Here is a 23,014-nt window from a genome sequence, read left to right as displayed (position 1 = left end):
ATTCGGTATTAGATAGGAATGATCGATAAGACCGTGAAGGTCATCTAGTCTGATCCACCAGCAGTGTAAAATAGTATCAAAACTATCATTCTCGTTAGTAAATTAACTTTCACTTGCGAGGAGCGTATAATTTCAGTTCTCGAAAAAAAAGTCTTTTACTATACTCGACTCGAATCAATGAAAGAATCATTGTGCCCAGCCCTATTTATAAGCCAAAATGCCGTTCTGCACCAGTAGGTTACACATCTGGTGGTTTCCAACCGTTTATAGTCACGACTCCATTTCCAATATGAAAATCTTCCGTGATGTTGCGCGGCCCACCGCAAAATTGGATAAGCTAATTATTAAAACAAGGTCATCACCTCTGCTACCCAGACATATAGGCCTACTCACGGTCTATTTTGGAAGCGATTACACATTCAACATCTTCGCGATCCCAAGAATATAGGTGATCAACCCAAGTTTTAGAACCACTGTCGTTGATTAAAGCATCCAAACGTTCTCAACCGACTCTAACAATATACCCTTGTCTTATAATCCGTTGCAGAACCAGGGGAAGTGTTGCGCGATTGACGGCTTGTATTAACTGCATGTCTACGATTGGTTTCATTCCTCCGTTCATTTTATTAATATTCTATCAGTTAAAATCAACACGATGCTGTATTTCAATGAAATATATAGGACGGTGTCTGTCTAGCCAACGAAACCCACACATCCATCGTCAGCGTCTTTTCTGCAATATTCTTTGGTAGCAACGATTAAATCTTGTTCCCCGTACACACTCATATCCTGCTCGCCAGGACCATCTCGATTAAAAACGAATATGCCTTCTTTATCGTTGAAGAAAATACCTTCCGTTTCAGCAGTGTCAGGTCCAGTAACTGGGTATATTCTTATCTGGAAAACGGTAGATATAGTAGTATACAAATATTTCGTCATATGATCGATCATAATTGTCATTATTTCCCAGACAAGCAAAATTGCGTGGTTGTTGAGTTTCGCACGTATTGAGGTTACGAACATGCATGGCTTTTTTGGACAATCGGTTATTATTAGTTGATTTTGGTATTGAGATATCGAGACAAAGGATTGATAGTATCCAGACGCTTTATCGTTCCGAACGTTGAGCTCGACTAGTCTTCCATGATTGATACAGCGATAGCTAGAATTTCGATTGCATAATTCCAGCCGTGAGATTTTAGCATAGAACAGTGTTGTAACGGTGAGAGCATAGCGGCCGCATTGGACTATTAGGAGCGTCTCGCAGACCGCAAAAGGGAAAATAACAATACAATCAAAACGGCTTAATTTGCAGTCCTATGCAATTGATGTAATATATTTTTGCATGTCGTGCCCTATACCCACTTCCTGACTCCAACCTTTGTCTCATTTTAGATTTAGAAGCAAAGTACGATTTTCTCAGGGATATATAGAACTCCGGGATGGCTGACTGCGTCAATTGCGTCATCGCGGCATTACCTAAGTAGGTCCGGATTCACGCATTCAGTTTTGATGCACGTTCAAGTCAGCCGCTTCATCTGTGTGTAATTTCAAGTTTTTGAGAGCGGTAGGGGCATATAATATTCATGTTCATGTTCTTATATAAAGCTATAGGTTAACTAGGTTATGAGATGTTCAGGTAGTCTGAAACTTTTTGCGGTATTAGCCCTATTCCTTCAGCAGCAATTTAGCGGTATGCCGGTAAGGTCATTTACTCGGCTTCGGAATATCTCTGCTTCTTTAGTATCTTATGTAACATGTTTTGCTGCGCTGATAATCGTGAGAAAATAACAAAATGTAGAATAATTAACATTAACATTGATATCCGCAGTATGATTTAGATTACGCCTTGCGGTATGTTTTTCATTTACCGGTATGTTATGCGAATGTATGTCACCATACCATCCAAGGCTGTATATTGTACAAGTACAGGTGTACATTTACACTGTGCCGTGTGAGCTATGAAGGCGACCGTTAGGAGGGACTTCGTCAGTTAAGATCTTGTGCTATAGATTAATATGTGAATATGCAGGTAGGGCTGGTAGCCTATTGCAGGCTTACCGGTATTCCAGATCATTGCTTGATTATTCTTCATAAGAATTGGAGCCACTGAGTACACTACCGATGTGCAAGATTCAAGAGGCATTTCAATTAAGGATAACCAAACATTTGAATCTAATGCAAACACAACACGTCAAAGTCGTTGCAGTTGTAAGTGTCTATAACAACTTTTGAATCCAATCTCTTGTTACAGATACTATTCATCAGTTACATGTCTAATAAAACAAGGCAGGCATATGTTTGTTAATGAATGGCACCTTAATGCTACAGTACTGGAATTATACTTCAACAGAAATGCACTGTTGTGAATTGCCAATGGCTGACTTCCAGTACAGTATATGGCCACAACATTTGTTGACCATTTGCTCTTACTGAAGCCATGAAGATGCCCACTCCCTTGAATGGATAAGCAAACACAATCGTCAGGACACGATATGACCCTGAGATACGGCCTGTCTTTACCATATACACACATATAGCCTATAGGCTATAGGCCTGTACGACGAAGGAAGAGAAAACTCTGAGGATTGCTTTCAATTTGCAAGGTTTCGTCAAATCGTCGCAATAATGCATTGGAGCTCTCCTCGGTCGGCCAAAGGTAAGTTAGGCTGATTCTAGTAATACGTTATTAAATGAGCGATTTACATTAATCCTGATGTGGTTAAAGTAGTCTGCGTTGCTACTCAAGTAATAGTGGTATTCCCGGGCGTACTGGTATTTAAACTTCCTCAAGTAGCTGTAGAAAGTGAAATGCCTGCAAGGTACTTGAGTTTGGAGATGGCTGCTTCAAATTTACAAGATTTATCTTTGAAAATAGGCAACACCTACTTGAGTACTACAATGAAGTAGAAGTTCTTCACTATAGAACAACTCTGCATACATCTATATATATATTATTAAGGTTAATTTGTGTCTCTAAATACATCATTTGTTCATTTTTGTTGCAGATTCCAGAAAAACAAACGCGATGTTCCAGCATTTGCATCACGTCAACAGTGGATATCCTGATATATTATACTGGGCACATCCCATTGAAATCTTGGCAAAGATGGCCACAATCTGAATATTTGGATCTCGTGCCTCCTCACCGAGATGTTTTTTTGACATGGAATCATCTATCGCTCTATCGGAAAATCTGCAAGACAATGATACTGAATATTTCTTAACTGATAAATGGCATGAAATGCTTCAGGACGCCCATTCGTGATGTACCGTTAAGCCATGGTTGTAATTTCTTCACTGCGGTCATGAATCCATTGCTCGGTGAACAAAATATCAGCTGAATTCAACAACTGGGTCTACCGAATGCTTCTCAAATTGATAATGATATGTTCCAAACTTCTACCCCCCCAGGTTGCATTTGAACCTGAAGAGAAGTATCAATGGTGTGTTGATTTCTTAATCAACTTTCATTGAGTGACATAGAAGATGACAATGCTGCTATCACAATTTCGAGTCCTTACAGGCCGTGCTATCTTTTCATTATTGTAAATGCTCCATGGTGGGGGTGCATTTAAAATAAACTGTGTTTGAAACACAATGCTTTGAACAGTGTTTTAAACAAAGGCCTTTTGAAAAAAATTCTTTTTAAGTTGTAAAATTATGCCATAATTGTGTAAATACTTTCCAAAACATGTGTTGTATGAGCCTACGGACGATTACCACCCGATATAGCCGACTAATATCGATATGGAATGGCTGGAACCCTCAAAATAGTTGGTTCAACAGCAATAGCACATATATTTCGTCAAAGGAGCTATTTTTACCCTATATTTTCAATTGTCAATGTCAATCCAATATGACGTCACTGTTGAATATTCTTGACGTCATTGCTTAAAACAGGTATGTTTTGTACAAGGGCCTGGTTTTAAACATGTTTGTTTTAAATGCAACCCTATACTTCATGGTAATTGTCGATTAACGCTAATTGAAATGGTTGATTTAATCAATGCTATTACCGCCCCCCCCTCCCCTCCCAGCTGCAAGGTTTCAGACAATGGCTTGTAAATAGGTAGAAGACGCTGATATTATTCGTTATTCACTCTGTTATTCATGGCCTGATGCAGATTATATGATGTGTAGAAATTAAACACATTCATGATTTACTGAAATTCAGAGTTGTCATAGTTTACTTGGTTGGCTATACAGCAGTGTCATACTTTACTAGGTTGGCTATACGGCAGTAAGGTTGTGATATGGGAAGAATGTCTAGCTTACTCACTAACTATTCTGCAAAAGGGTGAGGATCATTATTCTAGAAACAGCTGTATCGCTAGCTTGCAGAAAAGTGGATATTTCGAGGCAGATTGCAGGTAACTTTCTGGACCTACTTAGGTAACGGCCAAAATGAAGTCAGCCATCCCGGAGTTCTATATATCCCTGGATTTTCTGCTAAAATAACGAAATCTTTTATCGCAGCATCCATAGCGAAATTAATTTATTATAACTCGAAGACTTTCCAGGTACCTCTGATCAAGAGTTATCACCGCACTAAATGATTCCAACAGATTCCAAACTGAAAACAATCTTACAAAGTATGACTTGACAAGAATTTATTACAGACCCTAAAATATGCATTGTAACGACATGGCAACTAACTAACTGATAACAATAATAACGCTAACTGCGAAGACGACTTATGACGGACAAAATACGATAAAGCTAACTATGGGAAATTTGTAAGCTACATAAAAACTATTTTTGTTTACACAAACTGAATAATTGGTGATTCCGACACTGCCAAAAGAAACAAGTATTAGGCTACGGCTTGCTATGATAGTGTACGTATCATCAATCAGCTTGCGCACGGCAAACATTCTCACTCAATCGACGAATATGTGTAGTCCTATGATATGAACTGTTTGCGACATGTTTTTCACTGGCGTGAAAGTTCCCAGCGGTCGTTTCATCCACATGTTTTCATCGCATTAATCGTATAAACAGCGGCATGTGCGAAGAGGAGCCAAAATTTGCTGCCGACAATTGGAACGTGTGAAAGCAGAGACTATAACCAGTATGGCGCCGATGGATGGGATTCCCATCTACGTCAATTCACAGCACAAGTAACTAGGGATGGTGTGGACGTGAGGTTCACGGTCGCGTTCTGTGTGTGAGCCTCATAAATTTGGAGGTTCACCTTAACAAACGAACCTTGGTAGGCTCTGCACAGTTAGCCTTTTTCGTATACTACAATTTTCCACGTGATTGTAACATTTTGGATTCAAATTCATAGCATTTCAAGTTCGGGCCACTCTATGCATGGCGCTGGCAGCATCAAAACAATCCATCCTGAACGAGCATGCATCTTGACAATCTCAAATATTTTACTTGCTTTCTTACAAAAATTTGCTCGAAATATCAGTTTTCCGTTTGTAGATATTTAGGGACTCTCTGCTGTGAGCTTGACCCGCAATTACACAATATCATGAGCGTAATAGCCTACGCTACATGTAGGTATACTATATATAGTCACCGAATGATGCTTATTCAATCAATTAATGAAATTCATATAAAGACTACATCGGTGGCTAATGTAAAAAATGTAGTAGACGTACGGGAACCACCTTGATTTGATGTTTATTGCATCATAAAAAACAAATCCTAGTGATTGGGGTGTTGGCAACTCCTGTATAACCTGTTAATGGGAAAATACCGGTAGCAAGTATGGAAACCCTTTTTACACTCTGCTCAATATTAACGTAGCATACTCAGACGCCGAATACATATTCCGGTCTGGCCTGGACCGTTAATGCGTAAGCTTATATTCCCTTGCAAGTCTTCGTCGAAATTATTGGGAAAGCGACCGATGATATTGATTTTATGGGATTATTATATCCTTTGATTGCTCCAATTGATATATTTGGCGACGTTTAAAAGTCAGTATGTACTTCAGCATTGTGGCATGATGTGGCCCGAGTCGTCGCTAGATGTCGTGTTGTACATTAATATATCAATATATTATCAAAATGAGGTCACGCGATCACACGAACCTCAACCTTTCATAAATTACCACCATCCCTACAATTACCCTTTCTGTGTTATCGCAAAGCCATGTATTGGAATTTTGAGATTGAATTAAAGCCATGGGGGCAGGACACATACTTTTGGTGCACTTTTCAACCCGTTCGTTTGCATCACTTCAAGTAATTGGCTACGTAAATCAGTACGTCTACATTTGACATTAGTATGGCGATGACAAAGCTCGAGCATCTTACCGGAATCTTTCGCCTAACAAGTTCGTCGATCGCTGATTGAGCCTTTGTTTCGTCATTTGGATTCTTCGTTGTGAGTAGGAATACGAATGGCGCACTTGGTTCAGTCAAATCAAAGTAGGCGTCTTTGATGATGTTGTACACTTGTTCAAGAGTCTCTCCAGAGTTTGACGCTGTATTGACGCGAATTAGAAACGAATTGAATGATATGTAGGTAATATTATTATTTACATATTATTTACATATTATAATACATATTTGTAATATTATACAAACATCTTGTTGTTAAGAGATGTTTCGTTGGGGTTTTGGAAAATAATTGATTGCAAAATTCCATTTTCTCCTGTGATATGCATAACCGCTATTCCAGAATAACTTCAATATAGATAGAAATGACTATATGCTGGACGTTATATGATCATTAAAATCTGTTTCCTAATTTTGGTGTCATATATGTTGCGATCATGTCCAAAGGTGTCGTCGGAAGCGTTACGCGTTATCATTACATTCGCCACCGCCTATCTTTGTGGAAATAGATTTTACAGGCACCCGTTCATATCGAATAGACGGCGCGGATATTTTCCAGACACGACCGCCGATTTCAAGAAATTTAGCTACGGAATTCGCTTAGAAATAGTACAATAATTCACAATTTCCACATAAATAGTAGACTCCATGATGTTATGCAAGAATGGTCATTTTGTTGCTGTATTATCACTAGTTTACAGTTGATATTTGTACAGGACAGATGACGGTTGCACGATAATAGAGTTAAATTGGAACTAAAACTTTTGGGTCCGCGGGGGCCGTGACAGTCCAAAAGGGGTATGCAAAGACAAAAAGGTTGAGAACCATTGCTCTATATGCTTGTCAAATGTAATTATAAACTCGGCCAACTGGGTAAATAATTGCGGCAGAGTCAGTGGATTGGTCTAAACTCGGTCGTGCTACAAGGGGCCGGATAAGGAAACATAATAATAGATATATATCTGTTGTAATATTACTAATGCAGTCGTAACAATATGAAAACCTAAAGCAACAACAACGTAACGAATGGTCGAGCTATAAGTCGGAATAAACATATTATAAACAGACATCTGCAACACTAATGGGTTGCCGACTCGAGTCCGGTGGAGGTCGACTCCAGAAGTCCTATTTAAGTGTTGGCGGTTTCTCTGGGCTCCTCCACGCCTAGGAGTGGGCAGTGCTGCAAGTCGGCAGATATGGAAATTATAATGGACCGGTGTAAATGACAATTGTAGTCCAAAAACAACATGAATACTACGAACAAAAACAACAACAAATTTATCATCAACAACAATACCTTAACCTGATGTAATTGACCACCGATGCCCGAGATCATGATATGAAAACGGAACCACAATCGATGATAGTCACTAGTCACTACTGAAATAGACCAACTCGTAGATCAGGAATTACTAATAGAGTTAGTGTACACATGTGCACAGCTTCAGCAAATCATGTAGCGGTCTCCGAGCCTGACTTGACTTGACTCCAGTCAACACTATAAAAGTAAGATTGGCTTGTGACTCGGAGTCGGAACCCCTGTGACTTGGTTGCGAGCTTGCAACTCTGGTGTGTTCTATTCCGGTTCCGTTCAAAGTTTCGGTTCCCAATAAACAATGATTTTTCTAATTACGTGACATTCGGTAAATATGAACGTACGCTGCCTGGCACGCCGCGTGACACCCACAAGTCCGTCAAGTATAGAGTTGTAGTCTGTCGTGAGAACATTTGGGTTGTTGTCAACGGTTCTCCCGAATGGCGTGATCTTGACTCTCAATGTGTATCCACGTGACGGGCTCACCATGAACCTAGAGATAGCATGGAGCAGTGAAAAATGCAAATGAAGGATGACTTCAAAAACTTTCCTTCGTGACTTACGATTTCGACATGGGACCGAGTGAATTCGTGGTTTCGATTTTCGGGTTCAATCCTGACGAGATGAGGATTTAAAAATAAGTCAGTCTCGCGACTTTGATTTTCAATTATCAACGTGTATTGAATAGAAAGTTACCGAAGCAGCTCTTGTAGAAGTAGAAGCTAGGCTTGTCGCTGTACTGCACCAAACTTTCCTCGACTTAAAGACGGTAAGAGAAGACATTTTCATAGTAGGCCTACTATAAAGAAAGCGTATGTGCCGCATGCCAAAATTTTATACAGCAGTCCGCAACAATAGCAAGAAAACTGAGTGCTGTAATGGCAATTTCTTTCGGAACAATATTTTGTGATTGCGATGCAAATCACCAAAACGTCATGAAGCTGCCACTCATGGCTAGGTCTTGAGAGCAGGGCTTTGGAGCAGCCGTAAATTTGCATTGCTCCAGCTCCGGCTCCGGAGCTTTGTTCTATCATACATTAGCTCCGGATCCAGCTCCGGAGCCGCATTATTACCACTGCTCCGGCTCCAGCTCCGGCTCCGGCACTGAAAACTATCGAAGGTGTCTGTCTATATCAGAGGTGGGCAACCCGCGGCCTGAAGGTCATATGTGGCCCGGGAGAAGGTTTTGACTAGCCCGCGAGCTAATTTCCCATTATATTATCGAAATCCTGTTATATTATCGAAATTGAATTGCTCAGATTGTCAACTTGCAAGGCCAACCAAAAATATGATTAGTCTGGCCGCGACACTTGGAATGTTGATGACTAAAATATCAGTTCCGACGCATTGGCAGATCCAGAGTCCAGTCACATTTTTAGTAAATCGTCGTACATTAAAATAAACTAAAAAAGTAGTAAAATTTTTCTTCACGCCTCGCGTGTTTAATTGTCACGCGATTTCTTGCTTTGTAGACTACCCCCACCTGAAAATGAAAAAAACGCCTGATTTAGCTGATTGAGTCTAACTATATTCGCAATCCCAAGAGAAAGTCTTTTCGCGTTGACGCTTGCAGAAAGATCGTCGACGATGAAATGTAGGCACAAAATGATTGTATATTAGCGGAAATCTTCGATATCGATATTTGCAAATGCCGAATAGTCCAGTCCTTGCAAACTGAGCCCAGCGGACGGTATACAGTCAACCCGCAATATACCCAAGTAATAATAATATTAATTTTGAAAATTTTACGCGCCTGGCGCGGCTAGTTGGCAGCGCACTCGTTCGTCAATTTCATTTGACCCTTTAGCCGAAAAAGTTGGCCACCTCTGGTCTATATAGATTATTTATTTACCCGTAGGTTAGGTGTCTATAGTAATCTAGATTCTGTCAGCCGTCAGTAACATCGGATGCAGCAACGAAGACATAGCTGCCGCCGTGCCGTCTTGTGACGTCATAATAAATACTTGTCAATTGTCGATAACTACATAGTTGCACTAGAACGCACTTTTTTCCATGCCATTTCTGCATGTGTACAGCATTAAAATTATGATGCGGCGTTTTAACACTTGCACTGTACTTGTTAACATTAGGCCATACAGCTCCGCTCAATTCAATCTTTAAATGTGCGATTATTATTCAACTGTAACTGTAGTAAGAGCAATATGGGCGGATATCACGACCTGATCAATAGAAATTCGATTTGTACCAAATGGCCAATGGTTGGACGTTCGATATTGGTGCTCTCGTTACCAGTTAATCCGGTGTCGATCAAATTTATCGGAATATAATATTTTCTCGTTGAAAGAAATCGAATAATCGAATTAAACACCGTGCCACGCACATTGTGCCATGTCCATAACGTATCAAACTATGCAGTATGCACATTGCACATTGACAAGTCACAGTACGCGATAATCCGGGAATACTAGAGTATCAAGCAGACATCAAGAATGAATTTACGAAACAGATGATTACAAATTGGAGATCGCGTATCAAATCAGTAATTTGTCTCCAACATAAAATATCATGCGGTCCTGACATCACATAGAGTAGCTGGCACCACGACATTTGTTTGCTGAGTGTAACGGCGTTTTGGGCGACTCTTCTGCCATCTCCTATTTATGCTCGAAAATCCTTACTGGAGTGAATGACGATCATGCGCAGTAATGAATTCCAATTCTTATGAATAATGCATACTCAGTAACACTGACCAATTTCGCGGCCCGATTAAAGAACTATCACGAAAGAATGAGTATTTGCTCATCCGATTCATAGCAACGATGAGATTGAATTTCTCGGCTCGTGCTCGTCATATCAACATGTGCAACGAAATCCCGTTTTTATCCTCTATCCCATTCCGCGTAATACATAGTGATCATTCTTTTCGCACCGTACAATTGACCAACAAGGTAGTGCTGATGATGAAATTGCGGGTATGCCGAATTACCACAATATTCACAGGCATATTTCGCATACCGAGGTTCGGGACTCATGTATGAAAATTGAACATTGAACATATGACTGCTCTGCTTTTGAAGAGGAAAAGATTCCTAATTTTGCGAAGGCCTGCTGTTGAATTATGTGAACTCAGCAGATATGGTTGTTGCATATATAATAGCATCTTATGAAATACATCGGAGCCGGAGCTACCCCTCAAATAACTGGCTCCAGCTCCGGCTCCGGCTGAATTTTATGTAGAGCTCCGGCTCCGGCTCCTGCTCCGGTAAAAATGCACGGCTCCGGGGCTCCGGCTCCGGGCTCCGGCTCCAAAGCCCTGCTTGAGAGTCTTGCAAATTTCTGTGCGACTCGATTTCCGACTGCCGTAACATTCCAATTTGCGACTCCGACTCGGACGCGCGACTCGCTCAAGTTTTGAAGTAGCGACTCGACCTCCCATATGAACATGAATAGAAATAAGTAAACAGAATTTATTATGAAGACTTGCATCTGTTTCTTCTGCAAAGGCTTGTCTATCTGGGTTATAACACATTACTCACAGTCCATAAGAGATCATTCCCAGGCACAATTAGACGACTACTGCTATTTGACTCAATCGCGACCAAGTCTGAGAACACTTGCTCATACACCCATATCGAGACAGCGACACCTATTTTTCTCAGCTGCATGTTTCGAATTTTAATGTGCCTTTATTACCAGGTTTGTCTTCAAGGTCACATCAGAATGGGTTTTCATCACTATACGCACGGTTGCCAACATCTTTCGTATTATGTTGCGATTAATCGATACTTCATGTAGTCGGGAGCCTAGATTATTCTTGCGTTCCGACATCCTTGAAATTTATCCGACTTACTGTACAGCTGAATTGGTCTGTTTTAGCTTTTGTTATCAGATACTTGATTTTCTAAATCGTGAAATTGTTGTGACACTATATTAACAACGAGAAATGGTTGATCAGCTGAATTTTACAGTGACTTTTGCTACTATGCACACGATATCAAATGTAGACTAACTACAATAAAAACACTGAACGCTTCGTGTACAACTTCAAACACTGTCGCGTAGGCTACCACAGTTTGCAAACCACTGGATTAGACGAACTAAACCACTGAAATATAATTCAAGTTGAGAAACCGTTTCTGAGTCCGGTAATTTGAAACATACAAGAGTACAAGTATTCTAAAACCATTATCGCCTGGTATCCAAAACGTAGCCTACTAATAAATTAATTATTCACCTTCCCTGGTTATAGCAGCCTTCACACAAATATATAGTGGTCGGCTGGTCGCAATTACACGTCAGCTGTCCACTTGTGATAGGAACTGCATATAAACTTTATAGGCTTATCATCAAATTAATTTCCGAACGAACAAATGAATGCTTGTGGTATGACCAATGGCAGTGTCACTTGACAAGGTCATCAAGTTGGGCGAAACCCAGCAGTCGCAAAGAATAAATATATAAACATAAACATGCAAGGACAAAATGAAAATGAAGAGAATTTGTAGCTACCATAGGAATCAAGGGCGAGTATTAACATGTACTTACATAGATATTCTAAATCAGTCAAATAGGTAGTAATTTGATATGTCGTCAGAATCAGTATAATGCACTTACTGGAAGAGATTCCGCAAAAATTCGATTCTATCGTCCCAGAATTGTGGCTCGGTTTTGTCAATATACGCAAATATGTCTACGTTCAGGTTTTCAGTGCATTCTACGAATCAATTGAAATGCTTTAAACATGCATTGGATATTTCCATCAGCAACAAAGCCCCAGTAATTAATTGGCCCTATAAACCAGGGATATCTAGAAGAGTTCTAGATATATCCCTGCTATAAACACATATCGCTTACATTACGCCTGATGTCAAAACCTAATGGATGTGATTGGTTGAATGGTGGTATCAGAACATTGAGCAATTTGAAGTGCCTTATATAATAGGCCTACCATTGTGATGGAACAATAACGAACACGCTGCACACGGGTATATTGCTGCAACACACATTATACGCAGCAAGGATAAGGAGACTCACTCATGCTATAACTGAAAATGAGTCGTGAGCCAAGTTGCTTGTATATTATGATTACGTTATATAGGAAACCACACCCAAACAACCAAACCACAACTATCTCAGTCACAACGCAACATTCACGCGCCTAATCATATCAATAAAATGAAACTGACCAACGCAACAGAGATCATCAACGTCCCATAGTGCAGTAAATCCTAGGTCGAAGCATCTTGCAGTATCTTCACCGAGATTCGGCCTATAGCCGTCGATGCAAGATAGGGAACAAGTGGCATTCAAGTCATTGGTTCTGGCGCCGCCAGCGGGTGGTGAGCATTCAACGGATGACACTCTGACTCCAGCAATTATTTGATTACGTATTCGGTACGGCGCACAGACGGATTCTGTAACATAGTGCACTGGTTAGAGCAGGGTACGCAAACTTTTCAGCTCGAGGGCCGCATTCAACATCCGAATCCGTTCGCGGGTTGCATTATAGTAAGATTGGCATCAGCGAAAACAAATCACTTATTTGCAGAGGTGGTCAAAGTAGTCAAGAAAGTTACTCAAGTAGAAGTAGAAGTAGCAACGAAAAATCTACTCAAGTACAAGTAGAAGTAATTCTTCCATAAGCCACTAAAACTACTTGAAGTAGAAGTAGAATTGACTGGCTCTACTCGAGTAAGTAAGTAGCTTTGAAAACAGTCCCAATTCGTTCGCATGGACTGTCAAAAGCTGCAAATTCAACTATGCGGAAGGTGCAGAGAGCTTGATTCGTATTGATGCATCCCATTCCAAGGAAGTATCAATTTTCGACAGAATAAGCATTCTTTCGCATCATGGGATGCAAATTATAGTATTGATATGAAAATGCGATATTAACCCTTTGTTTACTAGAAGACCCTGTTTTAGAGAATATCGTGACATGGCGCCCTACCCCATAATATAAGAGTTAGGCGAAGAGCAATACGGAGAAGCTGTATCGGATACGTTTTCAACACTTTGAGCAATTATTAGCATACGTTAATAACAAATATTGTGTATCGTAAAAGTCACATTTAATGTAGCTTTATTTTGGGAAAATAAAGGCTTTGCTACACTTGTTTTTATGCTTCAACATGTATGTTCTGCACACAAGCGAACTGAAAGTAATTAGAACTGAAATTATGATACTCGGAATTGAAAGTGAAATACAAATACCACTTGTAAAAAGCGGAAAATATATTTCATGTCTTTTGTCTATAAAGCTTCAAAGTTAATCTGCTGAAACAGGTGTAACGGTAAAAAGCCGGATTTTCCAGATTAGCAGGACATGTCATGGGCGAAACGGTAGTTTCAAACGTTATGGTGGGCCATATTTACTGCGATGGAATATTTGATATGGGCGACAATGCGGTATAAGCGGAACCAAGCAATCCGGTACCTAAATTATATTCACTGACACTTTCGTGAAAACTTATTTGTATAGTTACTCCATAACTAGTGTGCGCGAAGCGCAACAAAATTTCTGGGCTTTACTTGACTTTTATGAATAGTAAATGTTGGTGTTCCGTGAAAACAGCCCCGAAATTACTCAGGCTATCTTTCGTTTTGCGGGATTAAACTACTTCTACTTGACAAATTGAAAATAGCGAAAAGTAAGTAAGTTGATCAAAAAATATTACCAAGTATAAGTATAAGTAGAGAAAATCAGATCTACTTGAGTAAGTACCAGAAGTAGAGGAATACTACTTAAGTACTTCCAAGAAGTAGAAGTACTTCGTTTCCGACCACCTCTGCTTATTTGATTATATAGTGACCAATGACATGAACAATATATATATATGTTTACAGCAAATCAAATACTGATTTAATGATAACGTCCACGCGTCAGCAACATCAACGAGAATAAATAAACTGGTCATCCTGAAGAACATAATCGTCGAAGGCATGGAACTCAAGTATGCCGATTCATAGAACCCGGCGGAGATTTGAATTTATGAACAGCAGGGTTACTTATACAGGACGCACAATTTCGATAGAATCATAATCACGTTACCTATAAATACCACTGAGCATATGACTTGCGGTGTTACTCTGTAAAACTTGACTTTTTTACACTCTTTGACATCAACACATGTGTCAAATATTTTATAATTCGCTTGCTTTATTCAGCGGCTCAGCGTGCCTATGGTTAAGATGGTCGGATTGAAGTGGTGTTTCATATTGCAGCAACAGATTCATTTTATAGTATATATAAGTCATATTTATTGCATTAACTCCGACGCCGAAACATTAACACATTTTAGTCGATTCTTTAATAAAAGCGATGCATTCATATGCAACTTTTCGTTTTATTTTTGAGAGCGAGTTGCAACCGAAGCTGTGTTTGTACTTAACTGCTGCACATATACAGGACGCATCTATACCTAAAACACGCACGAATTTGTGTAGAGCAAGGAATTTGTTGGAGATGCCAATCAAACATCCCACACACATGAACTGTTTCAAGTGATTTCGGTTTTGACTTTCTGGGATGTTTGGCAACCAACAATCAAATTCAATTCATCAATTAAAGTGGGTGTATAAATTGCTAATGTGTAATAATCGATCAAAATGAATAGAAGTCTTTGCAGTAGGCATTATCTAAAATGCTGCCCGAAATATCTTTTTAAAAAGGAGGCGCATGACGTGATGATGATCACAAACAGCGACGCTAAGACGCGTGAGGCTTTTGAGCCCGAGGAAACATGTACTGCGTTATTTGTGAGACGGGGTGTTCTGCTCATACATCTAGAAATTGTGATGCCCAATGAATTATGCACAAGCAAGCTGTGATAATATTGAAACGGCGAGAGCTGCCCTCATTTCGAAGTCCTCCAGTAGTAAATATAACATGGGTATTTGGCGATCAGATGGTCCGTTACAGCTGTCAGTTGGCATGCGGCCGTATACGCTATAGAACAAATTGAAACGCGGCTATGAATATCAAAAAGGTTGAACACCCTGCTCTATATCATAACTCAAGAAGAAGTAATGATTTCGAGAGTATGCCAAAACTATTTCAAGCAAAAATTTGAAGGTTTCAATACAATTAAATCGCAACCAATAAATCGATATCCTACCGCATCTCTGGGTAATCTCAGGTTCCCATCTTGGTTCGGAATCAGAGCCGCTCTTCACACATGTCACCGTTTCGTCACCCACAAGGACCTGATTCGGATTTGAACATTCTATTTTGCATTGACTACCCACTTTATCGCCATTGGAACAGTCTTTTGTGGCACCAGGAATAGTAAAGGGATCGCATTCATCATCTGCAAAACGAAGTTTCTGAAATCATCTTCAACCCACCTTCATCCCATTCAACAGTTAAAGTGGATAGGCTAACATAAATTGCGTCGACATACATCATGAATGTTACGACCTAGTGTAACTATAAATGTTAACATCAAAGCTTTCCAGCCACATCAGGTAACTACTGCACAACATAAAATAGCCAATCCAATTTATGGTATAGGCCAATAATTGTAATAAAGAAGTGGCGACGAGATATGCCTGCTTCGGATTAACATGTGTGCTAGGGATGGTGCGAACCTCTGAAAGCTTCTGCCTCGTGTGACCGCGAACCTTTTTGAAAGGTTAAACGTTCTGCGTGAATGCGAACTTGAGCACAAACCCATTACGTCACGTGATGTCATGTTGCTAATCCCAACCCTGCATTTCCGTAAAGTACTATATTAATGTACATGATCCTAGCGCGAGTCAGGCCACATTATGCCATGCTGACGTAGGCCTACTTGTAGACTTTTTATATGTCATCAAATGTATCTATAGAACAATTAAAATGCTATAAAAAGTCCATAAAATCCATATCTTCCGTCACTTTGCCAACAATTTCGACGAGGACTATAGGCTAGCCCGGACAGATGTATTGTCAAGGCGTTTGTTGTTTATGGTATATTCAAGGTGTAAATCGACTATACAATAGTCATTTACGCCATATCCGCCGACTTATAGCACGGCCCTCTTCAAGGCTTGTTTTGTTAGAAGCCGCTTACGCGGATCAGATAGCGAGGAGGAACCGACATAAACCTCCAACAATCGGGATGGGATCCTGTAGTCGACCTCGGTCGGACTACAACGACCAACCCACAACCTATTGCTGTTTCAGATGTGGATCAAACACTACGCTAGTCAGACTATAGTTTCATATTGCTTCATTGATATTTATCAGAGTGAAACACCGGTTTCTATATACTTCTACCAGATATTATCTCAAAAACAATTTCTACTGTAGCCAATCCCCCAATCGGACGGATTTCGTTTTTATAATACAATGAGCATATCAAATCGTGATAAATTCCGTAAGGCTGATAGCTTTTTTCGTTAGACAACGATGCATTCTTTTGATAAATTTCGTTGATTTAAATAATAATTGTGTGGTTGATTAGGCACAATTGGTTGCCGACTCACATGTAGTGTATTTCGTTTTTGCTATTGCGTGATTGCGGGAAAAGCTCACCAAATATTAACAAACAGAAAGTTGGAAACTTTAGCATTTCAACCGACGATGTTTTATTGACGTGAAAAATTATAATAAATGAAAAAGATTCACACTGCAGAACCTACCAAGTCGAACCTCCAAAACATTGAGGTTCACACATCAAACGGGGAACCTCACCTTCACACCATCCCTATGAATGCTGTAAGGGAGCTAAGTTTTTTGACAACTTAACGCATTTGCAAATTAACAGAGGTGGACAATGTTCACTTGTATAGTGAAGTTCTGTACCTCCAAGAAGCTATTACATTTTTAGTATAGAATTTTGTCGAGAGAAAGTACTTTTTGAACAGATACGCACCATTTGTATTTTTTATACCTATCGGACAATACAGTCATTAACGTGGATACAGTTGAAAAAAAACATTGACATGTATAGCACCATTGCATACCACTTTTAGTAGGCCATGATATCATAGAGTTACCATATTTTCTCCTTTTTCGGGAAATTGAGAATGCCCACCGAGGACGCCACAGTGCCCCCCTTGCCAGTTCGTCCTCATTGACAGCTCTTATACAGCTAGGCTAGGGGTTTACCGAAAATCGGCATAAATCATGCGAGATAGGTAACGCGGACTACCGGGGGTTAGAGCGGGTCATTCGGGAGTCGAATCAAAGTGACGACTTTTTTACCAGTCAACACCACAGAAGAACCGTAACAAGTAGGTAATGCGGGAGTCGAGCTAAAGTGATGACATTTTTTTAGTCAACACAAGAAGTAAATATCTTAAAATCAGCTGTTTTCAATTTCGGTAAATTACCTTTTATGGTTTTTAAAAAGTTTCCTCCTTTCCGGATTCCAAAATATGGTAACCCTATGAGAGCGCCAATCTTTGGTCTGGGTCAACAACATTTTTTTATACCGTGTGTCAACTGGTAAAATACCTAGTGTGTATTTAACCTTGATTAACGGCTGAAACCGTACACCCCAGGGATTCGTCCTAATTCCACTTAATACTACCTGTAACCTCTTTGCCAAGGTGTACGGTACATGGCTAAATTCAGACTTTTCGTTCATATGCAGGAACATATATCAAGGGAAGAATAATTGCATTAGTCTGGATTTGAAGGTTGCCTACGATCTATTTCCTTCTATCGTCTATACACTAACAAGACGTGTGCAATTGCTTGATATCTGTGATAATTATTGAGCCATTCCAGTTTGGAACTGCTTGTCTAAACGTTGGCAACCCAGACACTTCTTACGACATCGATTGCGATTCTGGGATTACCTTCCACAAGTATTGGTGAAAAAGTTGATCATATCATATCATATCATATCAGGCGGTGTTCATTGGCCTATGCGCATAAACGACTCCCAAACAATAACGATGTGCTTGAGACTCGTGATTTTCCGTTTTGCAAATTCATGCTTCATTTTAAAAGCGGTTGCCATTATTAAAACTTTAAAGTGCACGTCCACTCGAATTCTTTGGCACGCTATATGTCAAATGAATTCGCTGTTACAATTGACACGAGTGCCATGCCGCTCTAGTTTTGCCCAATAATACGTCTTTCAAATTCGGAAGCCATCACCGCGACTTATGAACCAAAATCTGCTGCGTTTCGTCCAGGTTTATGTAGACGAGCATAGCTCCTAACTGTTTTGTCAAGTTTTGGATATCGCGTCTTTCACTTTTACTGGGGTAGGAAACTGTGCCATTACTACTACATCTATTCTTGGAGTCCTTAGTGTCAACTTTTAGCGTCGATAAATTTATAGTTGTGTTAGCTTGGTCGTTGATATATGATGCTTCCCTCCAATAGAATTTCGCAGCACACTTTCTGCTTGGGTAGCTCTGGTGACAATATAAGCAAACTCAAACATCCGACCAGAACATTGTAGACCAGTATTACCACACAGGTGCCATAAACGCAGGGTTGTAACCAAGTCACAAGTCAATCTCACTTTTATAGTTTTCACTCAAGTCAAGTCGAGTCATTTTCAATTCACCACCGAGTCAAGTCCGAGTCCAAGTCAGCGAGCAGAGTATCCATTGTCGAGTCCGAGTCATGGTATTATGACTCGAGTCCGAGTCCACGTCATTGTGTTGACGGCTCAGTTTTCAGTTAAAGTCTTGATGGACCCACTATTATAACTCTGTTTGGTGATATCGAATGGTTCGCAATTAGAATATACTACTTTTCCTCACTTTTAGCTGTTTCTAGTCGTATTTTCAAGTACCAGTACCAATAAACGAAATCCCAATATAGTGTGGTTACTTTACTATTCTTAAAAATTACAATGGAATGTCGGGCTTGGTCGTCTGAGTCTCGAGTAATGTGACTTGGTTCGAGTCATGCGCAATGACTCGAGTCCAAGTCGAGTCAATACACAAATTGACTCGAGTCGGTTCATTTCCGTATTTTGAGAAAATGAGTCGAGTCAAGTCGAGTCATCTGAAAATCGTGACTCGAGTCATTACAACATTGCCATAAAGCCGAAACATTTTGCAGGAAATGCATGACTTCCTAGTTCCTACATCATACCTTCACATATTGGAGGAGCACCGCTCCAACGTCCAGAGGGTAAACAAGTGACTTCTGCATTTCCTGTCAACTTATATCCATCGTTGCAAGAATACGTACACACGCCATCACATTGTGTTGAATCACAGTCGATTGCGCCGTTTAAAGGCGGTCTGAAGCCACAAGAAATTCAGAATCAGACATAGAACTAGGACGATGTGATAGGTTCCCGAATCTGCTGAAAATATGATCTTTATCCCTTTTGAAATCTGGTCAGATTTCGCAAAACTGACCATCACATTTCAAATTCATACCGTGACCCCAGCAAGACTTGAATATGGGCTGTTTCAGTTTAAAAGTGGGCGGACTATATCCCTCTACCGTTTCCGTTCTCGATCGACACCCCAAGACATGTCTAGTTTTTTTTTATAAGACTAAATAAACAAATTTTTTCTCTAAAAAATCTCTTTCGTTCTCATTTTTCAAGACTGACCCCCCAGGATGGCGTCAGAGAGTCAAAAATGATGCATCATTGCGTAGCCACCGTTGCCTGGTTTCGAACAAGCCGTCAACCATGGCCGTAAACCGCGCGGTTCGCCAGATATCGAAAAATCGAAAATACATGAAAAATTTACATATGGGCGTGGTCAGTGAGTGGTCATAATGGTCAAGTACAATATCAATACCGAATCGGAGCCCTACCGCCCAGTTAATGGCATGAAACAATGTGGTATACTTTCTTTTGTCGTATCCAACCATTTGCAGGCATAGTAAACCAATTTATGACTCGTATTCGGTCAGAAACTGGACTATGTGCTTGAAAATCACCGAACCGTGACCACAATTGGCAAAATCCCTCAGAATACTACCAAGAACAAGGTTTGATGTTTGAAACGGTGAAAAATTACACAGAATACCGTTTAAGTCGACTTCTGATGTTCTGGCAGAATTTTTGACTATATTTCCCACTCGGAAAATATCCGGAAATTTCAAGTGATAACTACTTTTTTCTGCAGGCGTATTTTGGGTCGAACTCTTCATGTAAAATCGTCGGTGCATGAAAATTGTCATCATAAGACCGCTGACTTTCAATAAAAACTAACCCTGGCCAACTAGCATGTATACATACGGAAAAATTTACAGATAAAAGTCTACCGACGCTTGGGCTTGAGCTCCAGGTCCAGATATGGACACAGACTTCAAAAGGGATGGCCCAGTCAACTTTTTCCAAACTCTATGATTTAGATATAGAGACATATTATGCACAGAACTAAATGTTATTGTGGACCTAATATTAGGCTTGCGATATAAGTTTCTTACTATAGAGTTGGACACATAGGGTAGAGACATTTCGCACTTGCTGACTAAAATAAGGTGAGCTATTTCCTACTTAGACATTCTGCTGACTAAAATTATAATTAGAAAACTAATATATAAAAAGGTAAACTCTTTCAAGAGACAAAATGTTGTGGCATATCGCGGTTAGGCCTACATTTGGGAATTAATGAAGACATTAAAAAGCGCCATGATTCAGCTGAAATCGGGATTGTGATCTACCTTTCGCATTTTCAAAATTTCAGGGCATTAATTTCAACAGCTTTATAGCCATTGTCAATTGTCATACATGAACATGAAATGAACTAGAAAGTGTGCATCTGGTGACCATGAAAGTGTAAGCTATATTAAATATCATTCCCAGTCTAGCGGTCAAGGAATATAGTTTCTGACTTCCTGCCGGCATGTTGTGACGTCACGAAAATGACCGATATTTTTCACCTCCAATGGCCGATACCGATAATGCTTTCAAAGCATGATATCGACTAGGATATTATCGGCGAAGCGATAATCGGTAGGGCTCTAATGGTTACCCGACCTAATAAACCAATAATTGTGCGGGACAAATTGTAATACAGTCGACTCCGCTTAATCTGGACACTGAATATCTAGGACAACCGCTTTATGCGGCCAAAATGCTCGGAAACGGAACATAAGTAAAATTGGACGGAACGAACTCCGGTTAATACGCAAAAATCTCCCATTAATCCGGACACAGGGTTATAATTATTATCGCAGGGTTATGAGTATGGCACAATAAACAGTTACTTCGCTGTGGTGAAGCAAAGTCGATTCTTTCATAAACAAGCGATAATGAACGCATATAAAGCCGCGACCGCCTTATATAGTCCATTTTACTTCAATATAATTGCGTCCGTCATGTAGAGCAGAATATAGTAGAGAAACTTTTTTTTCTGCCTGCCTTTAGAAGGGTTTTGCTTTTATAATTGCGTACTGTTTTGTGCGGTACGTTTATCAGGTGAAAATGGTCTTTCAACCCCTGAAGAATTTCCATACTATTTTACTCCTATATGAGTGTTCTTCACATTAACATAGTAAATAGTATATAGTAATTTTCTATTCGTTTGGTATGAAAATATAGTGCTATACAATACAACTAACCCGAAGGTATCCCTCTCGTGCGTTTTCACACGGTCAGCGCCAATGATTGCGCAGCTGCAATTCATTAAATGTCCACCAAAGCGGCATTTGTCTACCTTTACGCAGGAACATGAAACTTGAGTTTCATTTAAAACAAATGGTGTATAAACAGTGTTTAAAATATTGCAGATTTGTGATTAAAGATTCGTGACGTTATGGCTAATAAAAAAATAATAACAAACATGTTTTAAACTTGGGCCATGTTTTAAATATGATCGTTTTATATTGATTTTTTGGATTAAATGCAACACTACATGTAACGATCAATTAATTTTCCGGTTAATTCAGACACAGCCATTTCTCCGTTTAATTCGGTCAAACGTGAGCGGAACCAAAGTGCCCGAACGAAGCTAAGTCGACTGTGTTTAAAGCCCAAACCGAAAAAAACGACCCAACTTTCAGCTCTGATATTAGTACGTTCAAACAAAAATTAGGCAAAAAAGATGTTTTCATTACTCGAACTTACAGTCGCCTTGCGTTGCATGTGACTTGTACGCATTCCCCAGGTGGGTTCGACCAGCCATCTTTGGTGCAATTACTAGTTCCGGCTCCCACAAGAGATTCGCATCGTGCGCATCTGGTTGTGCATTCTTCTCCAATCTTGTTTGTCGGACAGTATCGCGGGATGCAAAATTCTCCTGATTGCAATCAATATGATGTGGCAGTATTACAATCGAAACTAACAGGGAAAACGTTGCCTGTATAGACTACATGGATCGATATATGAATTACCCAGTGGAAATCTTCCTCATGAGGTAAGCAAAGGAAGTATATAGCATGGATTATTGGATACACATTTTACTTGCACTGGTGTCGTAGGCGTAGTGTTGGTTTATCATTACTCTCACCTCCATATGCATTTGTCTGAAGGTCATCTTATAATATCGGATGTTGTGGCAGACCCTTAAATAGCGGAGGCGG

The 23,014-nt window shown here is 39.9% G+C and overlaps 1 protein-coding gene and 1 long non-coding RNA gene across 4 annotated transcripts in view; one reads left to right on the top strand and one right to left on the bottom strand.

Annotated features, from left to right (window-relative positions):
- Nucleotides 1–604: 604 nt before the first annotated feature.
- The window catches only part of LOC145445087 (P-selectin-like), a 62,678-nt gene continuing 40,268 nt past the window's right edge, over nucleotides 605–23,014 (bottom strand). Inside the window, exons 14-21 of one of the 3 annotated variants that reach the window (XM_080323209.1) lie at nucleotides 22,560–22,731; nucleotides 19,619–19,770; nucleotides 15,690–15,881; nucleotides 12,762–12,989; nucleotides 12,190–12,289; nucleotides 7,959–8,107; nucleotides 6,276–6,445; nucleotides 605–897 (exon numbers count right to left, since the gene is read on the bottom strand). In XM_080323209.1, the coding sequence (XP_080179335.1) occupies nucleotides 694–897; nucleotides 6,276–6,445; nucleotides 7,959–8,107; nucleotides 12,190–12,289; nucleotides 12,762–12,989; nucleotides 15,690–15,881; nucleotides 19,619–19,770; nucleotides 22,560–22,731 (1,367 nt within the window). In that variant the 3' untranslated portion in view covers nucleotides 605–693. Of the gene's footprint in view, nucleotides 898–6,275; nucleotides 6,446–7,958; nucleotides 8,108–8,177; nucleotides 8,230–12,189; nucleotides 12,290–12,761; nucleotides 12,990–15,689; nucleotides 15,882–19,618; nucleotides 19,771–22,559; nucleotides 22,732–23,014 lie in introns of those variants that run through there. The other 2 variants (XR_013916883.1, XM_080323210.1) reach the window with 2 other exon arrangements.
- On the top strand, nucleotides 1,426–4,172 carry LOC145445121 (uncharacterized). The gene is made up of 2 exons (XR_013916890.1): nucleotides 1,426–2,659; nucleotides 3,009–4,172. It is a non-coding gene; the product is annotated as an uncharacterized LOC145445121 (long non-coding RNA).

The sequence above is a fragment of the Botryllus schlosseri genome, chromosome 8 (assembly GCF_051294905.1).
Source record: "Botryllus schlosseri isolate E-star chromosome 8, Bs_hap1, whole genome shotgun sequence".
Classification (NCBI taxonomy): Eukaryota; Metazoa; Chordata; class Ascidiacea; order Stolidobranchia; family Styelidae; genus Botryllus; species Botryllus schlosseri.
This window is presented reverse-complemented; position numbering and strand designations above follow the sequence as displayed.